At 38.5% G+C, this 25,227-nt stretch overlaps 1 protein-coding gene across 2 annotated transcripts in view; it reads left to right on the forward strand.

Moving 5' to 3' along the window:
• Mycbp2 (MYC binding protein 2) overlaps positions 1-25,227 on the forward strand; it is a 231,748-nt gene that overhangs the window by 35,731 nt on the left and 170,790 nt on the right. For both annotated transcript variants that reach the window (XM_032918389.1, XM_032918388.1), the window contains exons 3-12: positions 344-559; positions 7,465-7,618; positions 13,764-13,960; positions 15,341-15,583; positions 15,795-15,866; positions 17,456-17,552; positions 21,440-21,513; positions 22,457-22,595; positions 23,965-24,041; positions 24,891-25,095. In XM_032918389.1, coding sequence (XP_032774280.1) covers positions 344-559; positions 7,465-7,618; positions 13,764-13,960; positions 15,341-15,583; positions 15,795-15,866; positions 17,456-17,552; positions 21,440-21,513; positions 22,457-22,595; positions 23,965-24,041; positions 24,891-25,095 — 1,474 coding nt within the window. The remainder of the gene's footprint in view (positions 1-343; positions 560-7,464; positions 7,619-13,763; positions 13,961-15,340; positions 15,584-15,794; positions 15,867-17,455; positions 17,553-21,439; positions 21,514-22,456; positions 22,596-23,964; positions 24,042-24,890; positions 25,096-25,227) is intronic.

Consider the following 25,227-nt stretch of genomic DNA (forward strand, 5'->3'; position numbering starts at 1 on the left):
TTGCTTATTGATTAATACTATTATATATTATTTTAATATATTAATATATTTATGTTGTTTACTTTTTAGTATTTTGAAAGATATATTCACAAATTACATGACGATTTAACTTTTAACATATTTCTTATTTAAAAAAGTATCATCTCTTGCTCTTCTTCAATACTTTATAAAAGAAGAGAGACATTTTCTGCCTGTTTTTGGTACTTGAAATTTAATAAAATACTGTTTTTTCACTTATGTAAGATATGCAAGGTAGTTTAATCTGTCTATACTTTTTATGTACAATGAAATGATAATTACAAAGAATGTAAACCAGAATAAAGTGTTGTGTTTTATATTTCAGTCTGAAAACTTGGAGAATGCAGTAATTATCCCCGATATCAAACTACATAGCAATCCCTCAGCCTTCAACATTTACTGTAATGTACGGCATTGCGTTTTGGAGTGGCAGAAAAAGGAAGCATCACTGGCAGCTGCATCGAGGAACTCTGTACAGAGTGGAGAATCAGACAGTGATGAGGAAGAGGAGTCCAGAGAGCTCCCCATCAAGCTTCCAAAGGTCAGCCACAGAACTCTGTTTAGATGCATTGCCTATGAGTGCTCTGGTCATCATACATGCACGCAGACTCCTTAGATACTCGGCTTTTTCTAAAACAGTGCATTAAAGTGACATGGCTTATGGGTAAAAATAGGTCTGCTTTGGGGTGGACCAGGAAACTCAGTGGGACTTTTAACTAGCTAACAAAGCCAGTAATTGGAAACACCGCGGGATGAGCATGGGGAGCACAGTCTGCAAGGTCAGTGGTTTGTAGCTTGTTAAGACTGTTAGTGTACAAGAGCTGTAGCGTGGCTGTGGTCGTGTGCAGGCCTCCAGCAGAGGCAGATGGATCAGCTCGGAGCCTGTGAGCTTCCCTTAAGGTGAGCATGAAGAGGATGTGACTTAGCAGGCCCTGGAGACAGGGGGAGATTTACATTTTTTTCTTAAAATAGAACCAGAAAACTTCCTCAGCAGCAGCTAAACTGAAAGCTTTGTCTTACCTGTTTACTATTTAGCTGTCTTCTTACTATTCTGCTTACCTGGCCTAAGGCAAGAAATAAGATGAGAAACAGTTCAGTCCATACTGTTCTGATGTCACTTCCTCTTACCAGAAGCATATAAATTATTTCCTATTAGAGCTGAACAAACTGTTCTTAATGTACCTTGTTCTAAGGATTGCTTTACTTTGTGACTAATTTTATTACATACCACATATATGCATGCATGCATGCATACATACATACATACATACAGGAGATTTAGTCTTTCTTTTCCTCCCTTTATCCTTCTTTCCTTCTGTTTCTGTTTTCATTTTCTTCTTTCATAGCAAGGAGGATCCAATCCAGGTCCTCATAGTCCAAGGCTAGTGCTGTTCGTGGACCACATCACTAACCTTAGCATTATTATAGTACTTCTAAGAAAAGGGAAAATGTAATCATTTCAAAATGGTTTGTGTGGGATTCATGCATATTGTTTTCTTATAAATAAACTTAACAGTGATTATTTTACCAAAAACGATTCATATATTATTAATGGATGCATTAAATCCATCTGGAAAACTTATTTACAAGGTATCTTATAAATATTTTTTTACATGTACCTTCCTTGAGTTGTGGAGACAGATGGAGCCCGTGTCCCTGGGCTGATTTCCCTTTTGTGGTCTGTGGTGGCTGTTCCTAAATATGCACTGTCCGTGACTTGGTTTCTACTTCATAAGCAAAGGGAGTGACAGCTTTGTGAATGTCCCTGCTTCTTGACCGGCATTCTCAGAATGTGTGTCTTCCTCCTTTTCCCTTTCCTCTGGTGTCTGTGTCTGCTCTAGATTAGAAACACTTAGGAAAAGTTGGTCATTAAACTGTTCTCCAACATTAGAGTAAGTGAGTAGTGAAGAAAGAATCATCCATTCTTAACAGTTACCTAGCACGACTGGCAGTGTCTAAAAGGAAATCTGAAAGAAAAAAAACACAAAAGAACATATGGTTAATGCTCTATTTTCCACCACATACTTTGCTTTCTGGACTCAGGGACTAATGATTAAAAATCAAATTGCTTAAGTTGAAATACCATTAAAATTATAGTTTTTAAATGCTGGATGACTGGGTACCTCCACTTTATCATCTACATATTGAGAGCATTATGTATCTCATAATATTTCAGTTAAGATTAAATGGGTTTATGAATGTTGAGTGCTTAAGAATACCCAGCACATACATACCAGGTACTCAGTAAATGAGAGTTGTAGTTATGAATGTCATGTTAAATGGAGTCCCCAATGGAGGAGTGAGGGAAAGGACTGAAGGAGCTAAAGGGGTTTGCAACCCCATAGGAACAACAATATCAACCAGCTAGACACCCTAGATCCCCCAGGGACTAAACCACCAACCAAAGAGTACACAGAAATGGACCTATGGCTCCAGCTGCATATGTAGCAGAGCATGGACTTGTCGGGCATCAATGGGAGGAGAAACCCTTGGTCCTGTGAAGGCTCGATGCCCCAGTGTAGGGGAATGCCAGGGTAGGGAGGTGGGAGGGAGGTGGATGGGTGGGTGGGGAAGCACTGTCATAGAAGAAGGAGGAGATAGAGGGTTTCTTGAGGGGAACTGGGAAAGGGGATAACATTTGAAATGTAAATAAAGAAAATATCCAATAAAAAAGTCATGTTAGAGCCAAACAGTAGAATGCATAGTTGTATTTACTTTTTAGTTACTTCCCAGTGTATCCTGTAATTTAATAATAAATACTTTATATGCAAGGAAGTGGAGTTTCTAGAAACTCAATGTGATGCTATATTGAGAGATATGAAGGTGAGGGGACGCAGAGAGGCCTCTGCAGCAGTAGTACCTCCTGGGTGGTGCCAGGAGTGGAGAGTGAGCTTGCGGGCGCCTGGCAGCCTGTAGCATCCCATCAGAACTGACACAAGGGAGGGGTGAGGCTTTTATGATTTGAAGTGATGGGAATTTGAAGGTAGGTTTTCTTTTTCTCCTTTCACCACGGATTTTGTCTTGCTCTTCTGGCGTATGTGCCTTTCTTTTTCCTTCTCATCCGAGTTTTCTTTCTCTTATATTATTTCTCTTTATTGGGTATGGCAGTTTTGTATTATTAGTAAGTCTTAAATCAGTTGTAATGCTTACATACTTTAAAAAGACTCAAACAGAAATGAAACAAATTTCTATGTCATTAAAAAGTATACTGTCTCTTGAGATTGTTTCAATAAAGCAAATAGTAGAGTATTTACAATGATAACAATATCAAACTTAAAAGGGAAGAAGAGGTGAAGAGGAAGCATGAGAGGGAGAAGAGCCTGGGTGACTGTGCTCCCTCCCAGTCGCCATCACACCTGAGCCTGTCGGCTGGGTTTTGAGTGTTTGCTGCCCTGCCCTTCACACCAGGAGGGAAATGTCCTTCAACTTAAAGACCAATCTGTGCTTTCAAACAGTTCTTTTGGTTCACACTACTTATATTTCTCATAGTTTTTTTCTTGGCTTCTGTCTACGCAGAGATACCTGTTGAATCTACATTTCTGGTTGGTCTCTCCTTAGGGCTTTGGCCACATACCTGCCTTAAATCCAGGTTATTGAGAGCGAGCTAAATATCATCCTTATTCCAGCTACCCAGGAGTCTTCCTTCAGTCTTCCCTTTTCCCGTAGATGGGTGACATTGCCACTCTGAAACCTTGACAATATGCCCATTCTGCCATCTGTTTCAGCCTTCCATGGTGAACTACCTACCAAACATTACAGTTTGGATATGAAATGTCACCCAAGGATTGTAGCATTATCTGGGAAGGTGCTGCAGACTGTAGAAGAAGGTGGCAGCATTCAGCTAGAGGGAGGAGGGCATTGGAAGTAGGTTCTGGGAAAGGATCTTGACTCTGAAACTCATCCTGCTTCCATCTCTGCTCCTTCTTCACCATGAGGTGAACAGATCTGTCCTCTCCATGTTCTCAATACCATATTCTACCCAAGTGCGTGAAGCCAAACAGTCATGGACTGAACCTTCTGAATCCGAGAGACAAAATAAATTCCTTCTAGCTGGTTACAGATATGCAATTGTAGCTAATCTACTACTCCCTATCAGTTCTTCTTTAACCATTCTCGTGATGAAGGCCTTGTCACACAGATTTCCAGCCCTCATCAGCACTGCCTAAGAACACCCAGCCGCCTACCTGCTGTTGAATCTTACTTTACCACCCTTTAGCTAATTTGGCTAAATAACATCTAAGTAACTTTTAGGAACTATGCAGAGATACTTAACCTGGTTATAGTTCTTTTGCCTAAAATCTTGAATGTTTTCTGTAGAAGACAACAGCTGTATCAGTTAGCTGGCATATGAAGCTTTCTGTGCTCTAATTTCTGCCATCTGACTTACCTCAGTTACTGCTATGTCCTCTGTCCCATGTGTTCTACATTGCCTACTATATCTACACTGTAAATTTTAAGACATTAGACAAGTTACTATTGATTTCTTTTTTGTCTCTACTAGAAAATGTATCCCAGTGCTTTGTTCTTGTTCCCTAATACACTGCTGCCCACAAACTCAGAAAGAATTACTTACTTAGGAACTGAATAAATTAGTCAACATAAAAGTTTATTTTAAAATAAAATATGCACCAAGCCTCGTGAGATGGGAAGCATGAATCCCACTAGAAAATTACGTAGCTCTGACATTTCTGTATAACAGGAAACATCATATAAATGAGCCTCATCCAAAAATGTCAGCCCTGAAGAATTTGTGAGTTATGAATAGTCATTATTGTTTATATAGAATAAGATATAAATATGTATTTTTATATCATCTATAAATAAATATAGAATATTCTTTATATAGAATAAGCAACCCTAAGTACTAGAATATTGTTGTCTTCCTGTGCTTGAGAAGAGAGATACACGTTTGTTGAATGTTTTGGTTTCCTCTAGGTACATAGCTCCCTATAGAAAGCCTAGCACATTTTCATTTTTTAGTCCATCTCATCAACATAAACCAAAACAGGTGAAAATAATTATAGGAGAGTTTAATAAATTGAAATTCTGTGTATAAACTTGGCTAAACTTACCTATAGTCAAGGCTAGGATTTTAGATACCTTCTGTAAAGACAGTCATATTGGTTATTTGATCTCTCTACATTTACACACTTGAGAAACCTTATAAATGACAGCTAGAACAGCAGGATTTATCTACAGATAATCTCATTTTTGTCTAAGAAAACCAGTTGTGTTTCTGAATTGTAGTAATTTTTAGTACACAGATGAGTAGCTAGTTAATTGATATTAATTGAATATTAATTGTGTCTCTATATTTGCTAAACACTGAGCTAATCAAGGGAAATGTTTCTTGTCCATAGAGGGATAGTTTAGTTAGGAAATGAAAATAAATGCATGCAGTTATACTATAATGTAATAAATTCTAAACAGGAATTTGTTTTGGATAAGAGTTCTGTACATGGCTCACTTACCCTCCTACGTTACCAACTCTCAGAAGACAGGGCCCAGCATATCTTCATATCTTCTCAGTGAGTTGCACAGAACAAGTATTTAGAAGGGTGCATTTATATAATGTATAATATTTGCATCATATACAGTATAAATATAATGTAAAAATCTCAACAGAAAGACTATTATCTCCCTATTTTTTTTTTACAGCAAGTTCTTTTTTTTGTGTGTGTGGTTTTCTTTTTTTTTTCATTTTTTTTTATTAACTTGAGTATTTCTTATTTACATTTCGAATATTATTCCCTTTCCCGGTTTCCGGGCCAACACCCCTTCCCCTTCTTTATGGGTGTTCCCCTCCCCATCCTCCCCCCATTACTGCCCTCCCCCCAATAATCATGTTCACTGGGGGTTCAGTCTTGGCAGGACCCAGGGCTTCCCCTTCCACTGGTGCCCTTACTAGGCTATTCATTGCTACCTGTGAGGTCAGAGTCCAGGGTCAGTCCATGTATAGTCTTTGGGTAGTGGCTTAGTCCCTGGAAGCTCTGGTTGCTTGGCATTGTTGTTCATATGGGGTCTTGAGCCCCTTCAAGTTCTTCCTGTCCTTTCTCTGATTCCTTCAATGGGGGTCCCGTTCTCAGTTCAGTGGTTTGCTGCTGGCATTTGCCACTGTATTTGCTGTATTCTGGCTGTGTCTCTCAGGAGAGATCTACATCTGGTTCTTGTCGGCCTGCACTTCTTTGCTTCATCCATCTTGTCTAATTGGGTGGCTGTATATGTATGAGCCACATGTGGGGCAGGCTCTGAATGGGTGTTCCGTTTTAATCTTTGCCTCTCTATTCCCTGCCAATGGTATTCTTGTTCCCCTTTTAAAGAAGGAGTGAAACATTCACATTTTGATCATCCGTCTTGAGTTTCATGTGTTCTGTGCATCTAGGGTAATTCAAGCATTTGGGCTAATAGCCACTTATCTATTTTGTTCTTAGAATTATTGTTTGAAGCATTTTTACAACTTGGTCTTATTTTAATTCTTTTTTAGATTTATTTGAGTATACTGTAGCTGTCTTCAGACACACCAGAAGAGGGCATCAGACTCCATGACAGATGGTTGTGAGCCACCATGTGGTTGTTGGGAATTGTACTCAGGACCTCTGAAGAGCAGTCAGTGCTCTTAACTGCTGAACCATCCCTCCAGCTCCTTATTTTAATTCTTAATGTCACTTCTGTACATAATTTACATTCTGAAGTTATATATCTCATTCTCAAAATCTTGATGTTGGCTGTTGGCTGAGAAATAGAGTTTTATTGTCTAGTGTTGTGTTACTAGTCTTCCAGAGTTATCATAGCAGCTCATTGTAACTTTACTCTTACAGTCTCTAACTAAAGATTTACTTCTTTTGCTAAAGAGAATTAGGCATTTCTTGGCCCAATAAGAACTATTCTGATTTAACTAAAATACCAGTGGTCTTTTCACTAAGTCGATTTTAGCACCTATGATTATCTTGACAAATGAAGGGGGCACTAGCTGTAGATGATAACATTGCAGTTGTTCTATCACAGGAAGGGCTGAGGTGACATCACTCAGCTTTCGAAGCTGCCTGTGCAGTATGTGTTGTCTTTATTTTGGGTTGTGAGTACTGTAATAAAGCTAATTGCATGCAACCAATGCATTATATAAATTGACAGAGTCCATTTTTTCTGAGTGAATACCATCTGTCCCTGAGTTCAGTTTTCAAGGTTTTATTCAACATCCCTTTCTAGGGGTTCATTGTTTCCAAACTAGTCTTTAAATAATGTGACTTGTTCTTAGTCTTGTGTATAGGTACATGGTTTTCAAAATCTTCATGTTAAAAAATTAAAAATAAAGTGGTGTATTCTTGCTTTTCTGTTTAAACATCATGGCACTTTATTGAATATTGAGATAACTCGCACAAACTAGATTATAGAAAGTGTCATTTACTTATATACTAGAAAGCCTAATTTTCTTTTCATATTAAACAGATTATTGAGATTGGGCTTTGTGAAGTCTTTGAATTGATCAAGGAGACTCGGTTTTCTCATCCATCCCTGTGTCTAAGGAGCCTCCAAGCCCTGCTGAATGTGCTTCAAGGCCAGCAGCCAGAAGGCCTTCAATCAGAGCCACCAGAGGTCCTAGGTAAGAGCTTATGCCGGAGTGAAGCACGTGAAAGTGAACCACATTGACAGTGAACCGTGCACAGAGAAAGCAGGAGTGTAACTTTGCTGTTATTGTGCTGTGCTTTACTGGAGATGCAGTCTAAAGAGTTATGGTTTGGGCAGAGGTGTTTCTTGATTGTTGTAACAATAGGAGAGCAACAAAATGTAAGTCCTTGAAATCCCAGAATAACACCCAAACCCTAAAATGCCCCTGAACTTGAATCCCTGTGGCCAATAGCAAATATGAAACTTCTCTACTGATTACTCTAGGCCAGTGGAGCTCAGCCTCTGGGTTGTAGCCCCTTTGAGATTGAACCACCCTTTCACAGGTGTTGCCTAAGACCATCAGAAAACACAAGATATTTACATTGTGATTCATAACAGTCAGAAAATTACACTTATGATGTAGCAATCAAAATAACTTCATGGTTGGGGCTCCCACAGCCTGAGGAACTGTATTAAAGTGTTGCAGCTGTGGGAGGGTTGAGCATGAGAGCCACTGCTCTAGAAGGTTTAAAACAGTTAGGTAAGGAAAAGAAATAAATGTCACAAACCTCAAGCAGCACAGTGATTTCTAAAGAGAGTCCATTCCTTTGTATACATCATAAACAACAACAACAAAATTGTTTTGGGGAGAAATGGTCTTATTTAGCAAGATTCATTACATAAAGATACTGACTTTTCTTCAAGTATGTTTTTTTAGTGTTGCTTGCTTTTCGTATGAATAACTTAGGCTTAACATATAACCATGTAAGGAAGATAGGAACTTTCTGCCATGTGATAGAAATGTAGGTGAAGCATAAGTTTTACTTGGCTTATTGTTTTTCTCTGATGATAACCATGGGTATCCTGTCAGTCTGGAATTTTCTAGATTGTTTTAATAATATAGGAAAATACCCTCAAAGCCATACAGATATGATTCTCAAACATTAGCCTGTGTCTAAGTCATCTGTGACCCAGGTATGGAGTTTTTCATTCAGTAGCTTTAAGCTGGCACCAAACATTGATATTTTGAATACGTTTTTGGACTATACAGCAGCTGGTGGCCTGGCAACACTGTTGATTGACTTAGATTCTGATTCTATGTTCTCTGTATCTGGCTTCACTTCAGTTTTCTTTTTTATTTAAATTGTTTTTTTGAAACAAAGCCTTGCTGTGTAGCCCAGGCTGGCCTTGAACTTTATCCTTCCTGCCCTAGTTTCTAAGTACCAGGGTTAATAGATATGTACAACTATGCCCCACCTATTTGAATTTTATCAGACCCACATTTTGAGAACCTAATTATATGCCAGATCTTTCTTTCTTTGGTCAAATATAGTGATTTAGTTTTTATGTTTAACTTGTGCCTGTCTTGGTCACATCTTCCTGGGGGGACTTTCTTGTGCTTGGCACTATCTTAAAATCCTTTCTGCCTACTGGATGTCCTACCTTCTATTCTTTCCTTTTCTGTAAGTCATAAGTTTTTTAATTGGCAGGTGATGTATCCATACAGTATACAAGATATTCTCTTGACAGGGGAGATATGCTGAAACTTTAAAGACAGCCTTTATTATACCTCATCCCCAACCCAAGGCACCGAACAAAAGGTAGTACAGGTTAAGGATTAGTCAGTTTGTTGGGTCATGGGATAGTTGCATCAGTAATCCTATTAATAGTGTGACATGTTACTCAACAACATTATTTCGAAAGTTTTCCTTATTTTATATATTAGCTGATTTTTGTTTGAGCTCTTCTGTGGTGGTTAATAAACCACAGGTCTCTAACTGTATAGCCTGTTTTTTCACTTTGAAACTTGAGTGCCTTTTACTGTTCTCTTATTTCCTATGTACTTTCCCTTGTATTCATTCTTTACATAAATACTTCCTTTTTAAAAATGTATCTTGTTCTAAGTATTAGCCTTTGAACTTGTTTTCACCTAATTATTTTATATCAAAAAATTATTTTATTCAGTTGCCAATCTTTTTCTTACAAGTTTTAAATGCCATTATTCTGTTTGTTTGGTATCTTGTCTTATTTTCAGGATTTACTTCTGACGGTTTTTACTTCTGGGGTTGGTTTTACTGTCATTTCATGTTTCAGATTTGTTTAATTAGCTCAAAGAAGTAAATGGAAATTCGATCCTATAGTGCTAAACTTATACTGATATTGCATGGTCTTTTTCCTTTGTTTAATATCATATCTCCTTAGCTACCTTCTCTGGACAGTTGTTTTCCAGCTCACTCATAAACATTTCTATAACTGTTACTGTTAAAATACTCTTAGATGGGGAAAAAATGACAGAAAAGAGGTTCTTACCACTAGAATATAACTAGTGGACAGAAGGAAGGCCTTATGTCAGGAAGGAAGGGAAGAAGAGGGTAAGAATATGTGGAGCTGTCTAGACATGTTTATAAGGTTCCTTACAGAGCTCGGGAGTAGTGAAAGTCACTCTCTACTTCACTATGCAAAATAAAAAATAATTTTTAGTAGAAAATATGCAAAGATGACTCAGTGCTTAATGAACAGACTGTGAAAGAAATGAGGGAAATGACACCTTTCACAATAGTCACAAATAACATAAAATACCTCGGTGTGCGTCTAACCAACCAAATGAAAGATCTGTATGCAAGAACTTCAAGTCTCTGAAGAAAGAAATTGAAGATCTCAGAAGATGGAAAGGCCTTCCATGCTCATGGATTGGCAGGATTAATATAGTAAAAATGGCCATTTTTGCCAAAAGCAATCTATAGATTCATTGCAATCCCCATCAAAATTCCAACTCACTTCTTCATAGAGTTTAAAAAGGCAATTTGCAAATTCATTTGGAATAACAAAAAACCCAGGATAGCGAAAACTATCCTCAACAATAAAAGAACTTCTAGGGGAATCACCATCCCTGACCTCAAGTAATATTACAGAGCAGTAGTCATAAAAACTGTATGATATTGGCAGATAGATCAGTGGAATAGAATTGAAGACCCAGAAATGAACCCACACACCTATAGTCATGTGATCTTTGACAAAGGAGCTAAAACCATCCAGTGGGAAAAAGATAGCATTTTCAACAAATAGTGCTGGTTCAGCTGGAGGTCAGCATGTAGAAAAATGCAGATCGATCCATTCTTATCACCCTGTACAAAGCTTAAGTCCAAGTGGATCAAGGACCTCCACATCAAACCAGATACACTCAAACTAAGAGAAGAAAAAGTGGGGAAGAACCTCTAACACATGGGCACTGGAAACAATTTCCAGAACGAAACACCAATGGTTTATGCTTTAAGATCAAGAATCAACAAATGAGACCTCATAAAACTACAAAGCTTCTGTAAGGCAAAGGACACTGTGGTTAGGACAAAATGGCAACCAACAGATTGGGAAAAGATCTCTTTACCACTCCTATATCTGATAGAGGGCTAATATCCAATATATACAAAGAATTCAAGAAGTTAGATTCCAAAGAGCCAAACAACCTTATTAAAAACGGGTACAGAGCTAAACAAAGAATTCTCAGCTGAGGAATATTGAATGACTGAGAAGTACCTAAAGAAATGTTCAACATCTTAGTCATCAGGGAAATACAAATCAAAACAACCCTGAGATTCCACCTCACACCAGTCGGAATGGTTAAGATAAAAAACTCAAGTGACAACAGATGCTGTCAAGGATGTGGAGAAAGAGGAACACTCCTCTATTGTTGGTGGGATTGCAGACTGGTACAACCACTCTGGATATCAGTCTGGAGGTTCCTCAGAAAATTGGACATTGTACTACCTGAGGACCTACGTATACCACTCCTGGGCATATACCCAAAAGATGCTCCAACATATAAAAAAGACACATGCTCCACTATGTTCATAGCAGTCTTATTTATAATAGCCAGAAGCTGGAAAGATCCCAGATGCCCTTCAACAGAGGTATGGCTACAGAAAATGTAGTACATCGACACAATGGAGTATTACTCAGCTATCAAAAACAATGACTTCATGAAATTCATAAACAAATGGATTGAACTAGAAAATATCATCCTGAGTGAGGTAACCCAATCACAGAAAAACATACATGGTATACACTCACTGATAAGTGGATATTAGCCCAAAAGCTTGAATTACCCAAGATGCAATCCACAGACCACAGGAAGCTCAAGTACAAGCAAAGTGATAATGCTTCAGTCCTTAAAAGCAGGAACAGAAATATTCATATGGAGATAAAGTTTGGAGCAGAGACTGAAGGAATGGCTATTCAGGACCTACCCCACCTGGGGATCCAGGCCACATACATACAGCCATCAAAACTAGACAATATTGATGAAGCAAAGAAGTGCATGCTGACAGGAGCCTGATATAGCTGTCTCCTGAGAGGCTCAGCCAGAGCCTGACAAATACAGAGGCAGATGCTAGCAACACACCATTGAACTGAGAATGGAGTTCTTGTTGGAGGAATTAGAGAAAGGATTGAAGGAATTGAAGGGGCTTGAGACCCCATAAGAACAATGCCAACCAACCAGAGCTCCCAGGTACTAAACCACTACCCAAAGACTTTTCATGGAAAGACCCATGGCTCCATCTGCATATGTAGCAGAGGATGGCTTTGTTGGGCACCAATGGGAAGAGAAATACTTGCTCCTGCCAAGGCTGGACCCCTTCAATGCAGGGGAATGTCACGGGGAGTGGGAAAGGGGAGGTGGTTGGGGAGAGGGAATACCCTCATAGAAGAAGGGGAAGGGGATGGGATAGGGGGCTTATGGATGGGAAACCGGGAAAGGGAATAACATTTGAAATATAAATAAAAAATATCGAATTAAAAGAAAAAAAGAAAAAAGAGTACCGATTGTTCCTATAGAGGCCAGAATTTGGTTTCCAAACCCCATATGAGGCAGTTGACAACCTCTAGTCTTTCTAGTTCCAGAGGATCCAGTGCTAGCTTCTGCCTTTCTTGGGTATCTGCACTCTTGTGTGCATATCCACATACAGATACTTGTACACATATAAATAAGAATAAAATAAATCTTGAAAATAATTTATCTTGGGGATGGTTCAGTAGGTAGAGATCTTGCCACACAAACATGAAAGCCTAAATTAGATTAACAAAGGAATGAGTGTATTTTAAGCAGATAAGTAGAATTTTTATTTGAAAATTGTCTGATTCTAAGTGAGAAAGAGGAATAGTGAATGTTAGATTTTGAGCACTATTTTGGCAGCTCCTTTAACACTGGCAGTAGATCCCATGGTCAGGAAGACGGTGACAAATAAGAGGGAGAGTTAATCAGGAAGAACATACATGGTTATTTGGGAATTAGGAGAATGAAGAAATGATGGGAGATGATCCTTCCTATGAATTACTGAATGAATCACAAGATCCTTCCCATTTTCAGAGAATTGTGAAGCAGCATTGATTCTCTTTCTTTCTTCCTGTTCCTCTTTATCTCTCTGAGGTTTTTTTCCTGTCAGTCTGACTTTTTTTTCCCCCACTCTCCTTTATTTTACTTTCTAAGAATTTTCAGTTCCCCTTTCCCTTTCTGCTGAAGAAACACCCAGGCAGTATTGATTCAGTGCTGTGATATAGAACAGTCACACATTCTCCTTTTCTCCTTTGTCACTACATGGCTTTATGAATAAGGGAAAGTTTGCCCGAGTCTCAGTTGTGTTACCTATTAAAGAAGAAACTTTTTTGTGCTCTGCCCTGGGAGAGTTCTTTAATAAAAATGAATTATATACCATGTCTATTATTGTGAGATGTTATTTACAAATTATGTTAATTGTAAAGTTTTTAGATTAAAGCTATAGCTATTTTCTTGTGGTTTTGTAACTATGCCCATGGGCCCAGGTGGAAGGGCATATTCCTTCCTTCCACTCTGAAAGTACAGTGAGTAGTCTTGTATAAGGGTGAGTGTCTTGTAGAAGCAAGACTGATTTATATGAACTTAATTTTATTACTTCATTTACAAAAGTAAGGGATAGAACTAAACGTTCTCTAATTCCTTGTTATATAAATGCGTTAATTGTGGAGTGGTTAACTAGACAAAAACTAGTGAAAACTAATGTAGGTGCCTTACATTTATATACAGCGAGCAAGGTATAATAAGTGTGTACATTCAGTGCTCTTTAACTCAGATGAATATAATGGAATCCTGTTCTGTCTATCCACAGAGTCTCTCTTCCAGCTCCTATTGGAGATTACAGTTCGGAGTACTGGGGTGAATGACAGCACAGGGCAGTCCCTCACAGCACTCTCCTGTGCTTGCCTCTTTAGCCTGGTGGCCTCCTGGGGAGAAACAGGAAGGACACTTCAGGCCATCTCTGCTATCCTAACCAACAATGGCAGTCATGCTTGCCAAACGATTCAGGTATTTCATATTTTTAGCAGTTAAGAAATTTTCAAAGATGCCAAATTGTATGTTTCTTCATTCTGTCTATAAAAGTTTTCTGCCTTTTCCCATTATATAGTGTTTTGATCTCTCTGTTGTTGATATACAAATAATGTGTAGCATTTGATTTAAGCTTTATGTGTTTTAATTTTGTATCATTAAAGATAACAAATGGATTTTGGTAAAATCTCTAAATATTTAAACTATAATTAAGGAATATAATATAAAAGGTGGTCCTATTAGAAAAACAATCAAATAGAACTCCAGGAAGTGAAAAATCAAATGATTATAATTTGAAAATCAAAGGCAGAGTTAAATAATGGTAGTATGGTTAAAAGCACAAATAGTTAGCTAGAGATAAAAGGAAGGACTTATACAGAATATACCAGAAAGAGAAAATAAAAACCATGTACAGAGAGTAAGGAAGCTAGTGTATACCAAGCAGACCGTATTAACATCTTCTGGGTTCCATAAAGCAATGACAGATCAAAGTGACAGAGAACTAGTCATAGACAAGATTTACAAATGTCAGTGAGTGAAGGAATCCTTCTTTTTGTTGTTGTTGTCATTGTTCTTTTTTTTTCCGGAGCTGGGGACTGAACCCAGGGCTTTGCGCTTGCTAGGCAAGCGCTCTACCACTGAGCTAAATCCTCAACCCCGAGTGAAGGAATCCTTAAAGAAGTCTAATCTGCCTGAGCTTGGCTTCTCCTTTTTTTTTTTTTTAAATTACTCATTGCCCCTCCTGGTCTGCGCTCCCACTGTTTCTAATCCCATTCCTCCTCCTCCCCTTTATTCAAGGGGATACCTACTCCCCACCCCTTTCCCACCGTACCCCTACCACACCTCCCCACTTCCTGGGTCCTCTAGTCTCTCCAGGGTTAGGTGCATATTCTCTGACTGAACCCAGACCAGGCAGTCCTCTGCTGTATATGCGTTGGGGGCCTCACATCAGCTGGTGTATGCTGCCTGGTTGGTGGTCCAGGGTCAGAGATCTCGGGGTCCAGGTTAGTTGAGACTGCTGGTCCTCCTATAGGGTCTCCCAGCTTCTTCCAGCTTTTTCCTAATTCAGCCACAGAAGACAGCAGCTTCTGTGCATTGGTTGGTGTAAGTATCTGCATCTGACTCTTTCAGCTGCTGCTGGGACTCTCAGAGGACAGCCATGCCAGGCCCCTGTCTGTAAGCACAGCACAGCATGCAGGAATAGTGCTTTACTTCTTACAGATGAAGTTATAGTTTGTACCTTTGCAAGCCTGCCAAATAATGATCAGTCTTTATAAGTTATTTTGCCAGCAATAATACAAGTATCTTTACTTTGTCTGAAAAAAATTAAAATGTCTTTTTATATCTTCTTTTGAATAGGTGCCAACAATACTAAATTCACTACAGAGAAGTGTACAGGCAGTGTTGGTTGGAAAGATTCAAGTCCAGGACTGGTTTAGCAATGGCATTAAGAAAGCAGCTTTAATGCACAAGTGGCCATTAAAGGAAATATCTGTTGATGAAGATGACCAGTGTCTGCTTCAGAATGATGGATTTTTTCTTTATTTGTTATGCAAGGATGGATTATACAAAATAGGCTCTGGATACAGTGGAACAGTTAGGGTAATGTAACTCTTTACACTTCTTATCGTAACAGAAATAGCCGTAACTCAGTGACTGATTGTGCCCTGGTTCTAGTCCCTTTAGTACTGTTTAATTATTATTTTTACTTGAAAATTATAATTGATATGCATGTACTAAATATTATGTACATTTTTATTACTTTTATTGTTTAGTGATTATCACTTCATAGACAATTTTTGTTGTTTTACAGGGTCATATATATAATTCTACATCTCGTATCAGAAACAGAAAAGAAAAGAAGTCTTGGTTAGGATATGCCCAGGTAGGAGAATATCCTCAATAAATGAAATTATCCGCTCATACTCGTTGAGTGAATTTCTGTAAGAATGCTGTGTTTGTCATAAGATAGCTAGGTAATGGTTCAGGGCAGAAGGAAAAATGTAAAGTCAGAATTGATCAGTGGTTCAATTACAAGCCTGGCTCTGCACTGTAACAACGGTATGACTGAGGACAGATCAGTTTATTTTGTTCTCTATTATTTACATTTAAAGAGGAATTTAAAACACCTTCTTTGGGTTCTTGTTTAAGCAAATCTAGGGACAAGAATCATAGACAGCCTTCTTCATTAACAAATCTGAATTGAAAATGAATAAGTGGCCCAGGACCAAATTAGTGCTCCTTGTCGTAAACTCTTGCATTCCAAGTGTAGATCCTGTCCATCTAGTAAACATTCTCGGCCTGCCCAGTGGACAGCCACCTGCTAGAGATGCATACAGAAAGCCACAAAGGAAGGAAACCAGCAAGCCCCTGGAGCTTACTGACTTCTGCTTTTACTAATTCAGCATCAGATACAGTTGCTTTTCCTCCTCTGAAGAAAAAGTAAATGAAAGATGGACAGAAAGGTTCAGAAATACTCAATTCTGTTGTATCCCTGTCTTTGAGACTAGTCCCAGGTTCCTTCTGAAAAGTATAAAGTGGAAAAAAATTCCCTACACTTTATGGTTTCTTGAGCTAACAGGATCTGTTGTCAGCATAAAATGATAAAAGAGGCATTTGACAATAGTTTGAAAGCTAAAGAAATTGTTATTTTGTCTTCATACTGTTCTGGCAACTTATAAAGGAAAACATTTAACTAGGGGTTTGCTTACAGTTTAGGCAGTCGTCGGTGGGGAGTGTGGTGACAGGCCGGCAGACGTGATGCAGGAGCTATAGCTGAAAGCTCACATCTGATCCTCAAGTTGTAAGGAGACAGAGGGACAGACAGTCAGAGAGAAGTGGACGTGGGGGTGGGGGATGCGGGAGGGAGAGAGAAAGAACAAGAGAGTTGGGATGGGCTTTTAAACACTCACAGCCTAACCCATGGCACACCTCCTCCAACAAGGCTACACCTACTAAGCCCTCCCACACAGTTCTACCAACTGGAGGCTAAGCATTCAAACATTTGAGCCTTCAGACCATGACATGTATGAAGAATCCTAGAATCCTCCCACTATATCAATTACTGGCACATTTCAAGTGATTGTCTTTTAAAACCCAGTGTGCTTTAAAATGTCTCATTAATTTAGGCTTAGGTTTTTTTCTAGGAAATGATGTTATGGAAAATGCTTTAACTTTTGAGAAAGAGTGTGTGTGTGTGTGTGTGTGTGTGTGTGTGTGTGTGTGTGTGTGTGTGTGTGTGTGTGTGTGTGTGTGTAACGTGTGTTTGCAGGCCAGAAGATCACTTTTAAGTTTTTCCTCAATTGTCTCCATTTGAAGTAGGCCTTGTGTCTTAAACTTTAATTTTAATATCCTTTAGATAGCATTATTGATTTTTTATGCATCAACAAAATAAAATACAGAAACACACAGCTGCTTTTTCTGTTGGTAATGAAAATATATGGTAACACAATCAGCACTGTTGTGTGTCACCAGGGTTACTTGTTATATCGGGATGTGAATAACCACAGTATGACAGCCATAAGAATAAGCCCCGAAACGCTGGAGCAAGACGGCACTGTAATGTTACCAGGTAGGCTAACTGCGGCCTCCTCCTTCACAAGTCGCTTCAAGAATCCCGCATGCTAAGATATTTAAACATGTGAATGGTAATTAGCAAACAGTAGTACTTGCTTACAAATGAGTTTTTAAATATTATTACATATTATTTCCTACAGTAAGTTAGTACGTGGAACGATACTAGGCATCAGAAACAAAGCACAATGGGGTTTCCCATTTATTTCCAAATCCATATCTTTCTACAGAGTCTAACACCATTACTCATTAAGGCCTTCCAGAAACAGGGTAATGTTATGTTGTTTCTTGTTTCACTAGAACCACTACATTAACTCTTAAATCACCTTGTTCAAGAAGCGTGGTGGTTATTAATCAGCTTAACAGCGCCCTCAGGTTTCTTCTGTTTTAAAGGACTTGCAGTGGTAGGGCATAGGATGGTCAAGAAATTGTTTACGTTCATCACGCATACTTTGTACGAAAGCTCTGACAGGGACTTTGGGCACAGTTCATCTGCCACTGTGCACCATGCTGCCTGCGTTCTGAGCACTAGTTCTCAGGTCTGCAGCACTAGGCAAATGCACAAACATTCTCTGTCCTACAGTTGTAAATTTGCTTATACCATTGATACTTCCTAAAGCCGATTGCGTTAACCCTTAAATAGTTAGTGTTTGTTAGTAATCTCTTGGCAAACAGTAAGAGACGCCTAAGCATTGGATCTTCTGAAGAAGTGAGATTTATAAAGACACATTGAGAACGATATCTGCTTCTTGCCTGCTTGTCCAGTTTTTAAATATTCTTATAGCTTCATTAGAAAATGAATTGAACTTCTCTATTTCTGTGTTTTTCCGAAGTAGTATACAGACAGCACCATAGAGCAAAGAAGCATTTGATGTCCATGTCAGTGACAGAACAGTTCTTGAAAATGGCAACCTACAAATTCATTTTGTACCACCTTCTTTCAGATTCTACATTTTTTTCTAAACAAGTCTTAGGCTATATCATTGTTTAACAAGAGAAATTTTAGAAATATTTTAAGTATAGCGTGTATCTGCTGTGTAATAAAATGGGTTTCGTCAGGATTATTGTCATACCCTGTGACGTAGACATTCGTTATATTGCCACTCCCAGTGCTAGTTTCCCTGCGTCCTTTTCGTCTCCCACCTTCTGCTGATGGAAAAGGTTTTGTTTTTGGATATATTTTTTTCCAATTCGATTGTTTTTGTTCTGAGCAGTCACTGTACAGCTTGGCCTAGCCTGAAATTTGCTGTATAGACTGGGCTGGCCTTGAACTCACAGAGATCTGCCTGTCTCTGCCTCCCGAATGCTAGGATTAAAGGCATGTGCCACTACACCCGGCTGATTTAAAAAGAGTATTTTAAAATAATATCTAATCCTCTACAAAACTCATGCAAGCATATGTAAATAGTCATAGAACACGAATCATATTCTACTTGGACTTAGCCTCCTCCTTACTACTCTGAATACATTTCCAGGTCTTTAGGCTTTTGCAGCATTATTTTAATGTTATACATTTTACTTTATTGATTTATTAATATATGTTAAAATGAGAGTCTTCCTGTTTTCCAGTTTCCTTTTTTCCTTCTTCCCTCCTTCCTCCCTCCTTCCCTCCCTCTCTCCCTCCTCTTTTCCATCCCCTCCCTGTTTCCTTCTCCTCCTCCTTCTCCTCCTCCTCCTCCTCTTTTGGTATAAAAATTACAGGGGGAAGATCACCTTTATCTCATTGTACCAATTATTTTAGGTTAAAGATCATTATTGACAAAACCTGTCCGAAATAGATGGGTACAAAAGAGTAACTTCTTGTAGCTGGAAGGAAAATTAAAAATATCTACCTATAGGTATTTCATTTACTTACCATGATTAAAATTTGTTTTCTAATATCTTTATTCAGTTTAAATTCTGTATCATTTGACATAACTGTAAAGTTTAACCATACAAGTGTGGCTTTCTGTGTTTCATAAGTGTGTGCTGTGCTCACAGTGAAGAACAAATCAAACTGTGGGAGGATAGTCCCATATTGTGTGTCTTCCAAGCTTGCAGATGTTGCTTGACACATTCCTGAAGCTGCTGTCTTGTAATGTCATACACGGGTAAAGAGCGGACACGAGAAGTTGTCAGTGTGACGCCGAGGAAGCCCCAGCCTCAGCCCCCAGCCGCAAGCCTGAAGAAGCTGCTGTCATTTCATCACTTCTTTGGCACGGACTACAGTTTCTTCAATAAAATCATTTGCTTTTTCCCTGACAAGGGATACTACTTCTCTGTAGCTTTTCATCAAGAAGAGAAGTAGTAAACTGTCAGATTTATAGGTGTTACTGAATACCATGTTTAAAATGAGCATACATTGGTGATTTATTTAGTTTCCTATTCTAGCTAGTCTTACAGCTGTTTCACTGCAGTATGGATGAATGCCTCCTGATGAATATCGTTTCACTCTTTATATTACAACGTAACTTTGAGATTGTGTCCTTGTGCCATTTGCTGTCTCCGTCTTGTGACGGCCTCAGAACATGAGGCCATTTTGCTACTCTTGCGCCGCTTCACTCCCTCACCCCTGCATTTATCTGAAATTATAATGAGTTTTTCTTCTTTGCTTTTTAGTTTTAAATCTTACTGCTTAGAGCTTGAGAAGCATCTTTCTTGCGCCTCTTTGTATTCTGTACAGTGGACTAGGAACTCTTTCTTTCGATTTCTCCTCTCTTTGATTACCAAGTCTCTTGGGCTACCAGTGGGCCTTGTCTCCCAGTTTCTATTTCCAGTTTGTGATCACTGAATTCTCTATTTGGTAAGGGTCTGCCTGTGTTTTGCATATTTATAATAAGGAAGTATGCTAGTATGAAGCTCTTGGGCAAAGATACAGTTTATTTGGGTGGGTTCCATTTCTGTATTCCAAAAAACAAGAGTTTTATGTTTTGTTGATTCAGGTTGAAGAGAAATGAAATTTCTTTTTGTGTTGTGATTAATGGAGAGGTTCATCCTAGTTCTCCATGGTTATTGTAGAAAGTGTGTGTGCTCTTAGACTTGCTTGCTGAATACTGTTTTTCCAAAGGATACAGTTTATACAGATGTTGGTTTTGCTTGTAGTTTGTGCTATTTAGCAGCAGTCACTAACACATGTTCCAATGTCCTTCCAAGAGACTGGTATCCCTTGTCACAGTTAGCTTGTGCGTTACTTTGATTGAAGAAATGTTTGATCAAAGTGCACCATTCTACATAGATATGTTCAAGGCTGGCAAATATGGGTAGTAGCTGAGATGTTTGGCTATTTTGAGATAAAAAGAAAGAAATGAGTATAATTCGTTGGCTATGAGAAAAACAAATGGTTAGAAAATCTGGAACATTGTAAATAGTAAACATTGTCGCACAGACATTAACTTTCTACATGAGAAATATAGAGGTAGTTTTGAATCACCATTTTGTAAAGCAAGGGATATCTGCAGTTGGACACCATAGACTTGAATACAGAAGCCTTAGATCTATCTGTATTTCTCCGTGACACTAATGACCGTGGTGTATGTCTGTTGGTAGCGGTGCCTACATTGCATGTGACGGTATTGAAATGATTATAACCAACACTGTTTATCATGTGCATGATCGACGCTCAGACTAATTCAGCTACTACTTCATTTTGAAATTAGGTTGGCTTTCAGATCCTTAATTGTGCAAGCTTTATAAATGTAAGCAAACATGTAATCAGAACTCTTAGTTGAATCATTTATTTTTTGCTAATTTGTAATTCTGAGTTTTTAAAAAGTCCCTTTTTTGAGTGTAAGTCTATTCTTATTATATGAAGAACATCTTCATTCTGACTTCAGCAGAGGAGTAAAATCATTTTATAAGTTGCTTATTTATTGTGTAATATAATTACCTTTTCTTTCATTTGTATAGATTGCCACACTGAAGGTCAAAATATTTTATTTACTGATGGAGAGTATATTAACCAGATAGCTGCTTCAAGAGATGTAAGTGTTTGGAATAGTGTTGAAAATGAAATCACCTTTTCTTAAATTATTGGGTCTTTTTTTTAAATTTTATTTTATCTTTTTTTTCTTTCTTTTTTCTTTTTTACACTACAGATTTTATTCCCTTCCTGGTCCCCACTCTCTTACTGTTCCACATCTCATACCCCCCCTTCCCTGTCTCCATGAGGATGTTACCCCCAATCCCCACCCCACCAGACCTCCCCACTCCATGGGGCCTCCAATCTCTTGAGGGTTAGGTGCATCTTCTCTGACTGAACCCAGACCTGGGATCCTCTGCTGTGTATGTGTTGGAGGCCTCATCTCAGCTGGTGTACCCTGCCTGGTTGGAGGTCCAGTGTCTGAGAGATCTCTGGGGTCCAGGTTAATCGAGACTGCTGGTCCCCCTACAGGGTCACCCTCCTCCTCAGCTTCCTCCAGCTTTTCCCTAATTCAACCAGAGGAGTCAGCAGCTTCTGTCCATTGGTTGGATATAAATACCTGCATCTGACTCTGTCAGCTGCTTTTGGGTCTTTTGGAGGGCAGTCACAATAGGTCCCTTTTTGTGAATGCCCCATAGCCTCAGTAATGGTGTCAGGCCTCGGGGCCTCCCCTTGAGCTGGATCCCACTTTGGGCCTGTCCCTGGACATTTTTTCCTCAGGGTCGTCTTCTCCATTTCCATCCCTGTAATTCTTTCAGACAGGAAGAATTATGGGTCAGCATTTCGACTGTGGGATGGCAACCCCATCCCTCACTTGTCTTTCTGCTGGAGGTGGGCTCTACAAGTTCCCTCTCCCCACTGTAGGGCCTTTCACCTAAGGTCCCTCCCTTTGAGCCCTGAGGGTCTCTCTCCTCCCAGGTCTCTGGTACATAACAGAAGACTGATTCATGCAGTGTAATGCTTGATTTTTTTTTTTTTAATTTTTAATTTTTGAACTGTTTTAGGATGGCTTTGTTGTCAGGATATTTGCCACAAGCACTGAGCCTGTGCTGCAACAAGAACTCCAGCTGAAGCTGGCCAGAAAGTGCTTACATGCCTGCGGCATATCTCTGTTTGATCTGGAGAAGGATTTGCATATAATAAGTAAGATGGCAAAATAAATGTTTCTTTTATTCCTTTAAAAATCATTGTGATTTCAGCAAATAATTTAGTGGCTATTGTGTCTATTACTATAAAACAATTTTTGATTAATATATGGAAGTAGCTAGGAAATTCAGCCTATAAATAGGAAAGGTATTAGAAAATGACTGACAGTAATACTTTGCAACTCTCAGTTTGAATGGGGCAAATGAAATAAACTGATATTTCTTAAGGATTATGGTGTGCAATGCTAAGTATAATTTATTTAATGCCACTGTAGATTGAGTAGTGTTGTTCTGTAGCTTAGGGAAATCACTACAATATCTGCCTTTAAAACTTTTCATCTTTGGGAGTATAATGACCTTGAGATTAGTTTATATCTCATATTTTAATTATATAAGAATTTTTTTATATCTTTCCTTCCATGGGAAAAATATGCCAAACTGAGCTCAATTTTCCCATTTAAAAAGCCCACAGAAACATTGGCTGCTTATATGACTGGCCAAACATCATAAGATGTACCATATAGAAAATTATAATTTATAGTTTGAAAGAATATGCATGTATTTACACATACGTTTTAGTTTAGGGGTTTTTCTTTTATAAAAAAGCATAGGACAAAGAATCTGAACGTTAGTCCAAATATCTTGTTTTTTTCAGTCCCAAAAAGAGGTATTAGATGACCCCATAAGCTTTGTGTTTGTTCATTTAAACATTGGGCAGTGAGTTATGACAACCAAACGAGATAAAATTTATACATTTAATGATGTGTTTAGTACATGGGATGCTAATAAAAATATATATTTATTATTGTATGCACATTGGTGTTTTGCCTAAATGTATGTCTGTGTGAGGGCAGTGTCGGATTCCCTAGAACTGGAGCCACAGACAGTTGTGAGCTGCCATGCGAGTGCTGGGAATCGAATCTTGGTCCTCTGGAACAGTAGCTAGTGCTCCCAACTTCTGAACCATCTCCCCAGCCCAGAAAATGTGTATTTCTTTAGTACCTTAAGTCAGTGACTACTCTTGACATTGATATTTTTAAATTTTTTATTATAAACATTGGTAGAATAGCTTCATCTTTTCTTGATGTTGCAGATCTATCATGTCTTTAAAAGTGTAAGCGGATGATGGGGCAGATGATGGTGCTGAGGTCTTACTTGGCTGTGTCCCATCACTTTGTGAAGGTCTTTTTAGGGAGCCGAGGGTGCTCTCAAACTAGTTGTCCTCCAGAAACCACCATGACCAGGCCATTGTAATTTCTAACAATGTTAATTGAATTGACTGAGATTATTTCATAAAGTGCATGCTGTACTCAGGATTATGAGTGTTAGAGATACAGTCATATTTATTAGTCTTGTTTTGATCGCAGGCACAGGGTTTGATGAAGAGTCAGCCATCCTTGGTGCAGGCCGAGAGTTTGCGCTAATGAAAACAGCGAATGGAAAGGTAAGCGACTCGTGAGTTCAGAGTGAGAAAGTGCACATCATTACACACTTCAGATAGTTTTCATGTTTAAGTATGTGATCATTTTATACATGGTAAAACATTCATGTTGAAAATAATATTGTGAAAGGGTAGTGACATTTAAAACCTAAAAATTTGGAAACTTTTAAAAAGTTATATATTTGAAAGTATTTATTTATGAATTCCTGTAATTTTTGAATTAGTGTAAGTTTGTATTTTGTGTTTATTCTGTAATTTCAAAAAATGTTCATAATAAAGTGCATAATTAAGATACCATAGAAGCATGTTTAACTAACCTGTAGGATGTATAGTTTAGCCTATATAGGTTGAAGTTTCTTGTTTGTCTAATAAATACAAAGAGAAATTAAGATAACTAAGGGAATTCTGGGGGTTGGGGACTTAGCTCAGTGGTAGAGCGCTTGCCTAGCAAGCGCAAGGCCCTGGGTTCGGTCCCCAGCTCCGAAAAAAAGAAAAAAGAAAAAAGAAAAAAAAAGATAACTAAGGGAATTCTGAAAATAGACATTATCAGGCATATATTTACATGAAGCTTTTTATAAATTTGGAAAAATAACAGATTTTATGATTTTTTTCTGTGAGTATTCATGGGAATATAAACATGAAAATTGTAAATATCCAGAATACATAGGAAAAAGCAAGCTCAAGTGGGTCAATTTCTGTCTCCTTGAAGTCACAAAATTTGAATAGTAGTAAAAAATGTCTCTTTTTTAACCTTTCAATAAAATGTGGGATATTTTACATTTTTGTAAAACCTGGTGTACCCCTCCAAAAGGCAGTCTAATTTCTGTTTCTATTCCCTTTCTAACATGTAAGATTTATTACACTGGCAAGTACCAGAGTCTTGGAATCAAACAAGGTGGTCCTTCAGCAGGAAAATGGGTTGAATTACCAATTACCAAGTCTCCAAAGATAGTGCATTTCTCTGTGGGACATGATGGCTCACATGCCCTTTTAGTTGCAGAGGATGGAAGTGTGTTCTTCACAGGATCTGCAAGCAAAGGAGAGGATGGAGAGTCAAGTAAGTTGACTGAGAGTGGGCGCTTGCGAACTGGTGTAGAGTCATTTCGACAGCTTGTGTGGGGCGCGCTCAGTAAGTGGGGCTAAGGCAGCTGGGCAGGCGCCTGCTCACTGTAGTTCACAGGAATGCAGT

The sequence above is a fragment of the Rattus rattus genome, chromosome 12 (genome assembly GCF_011064425.1).
Source record: "Rattus rattus isolate New Zealand chromosome 12, Rrattus_CSIRO_v1, whole genome shotgun sequence".
Lineage (NCBI taxonomy): Eukaryota > Metazoa > Chordata > Mammalia > Rodentia > Muridae > Rattus > Rattus rattus.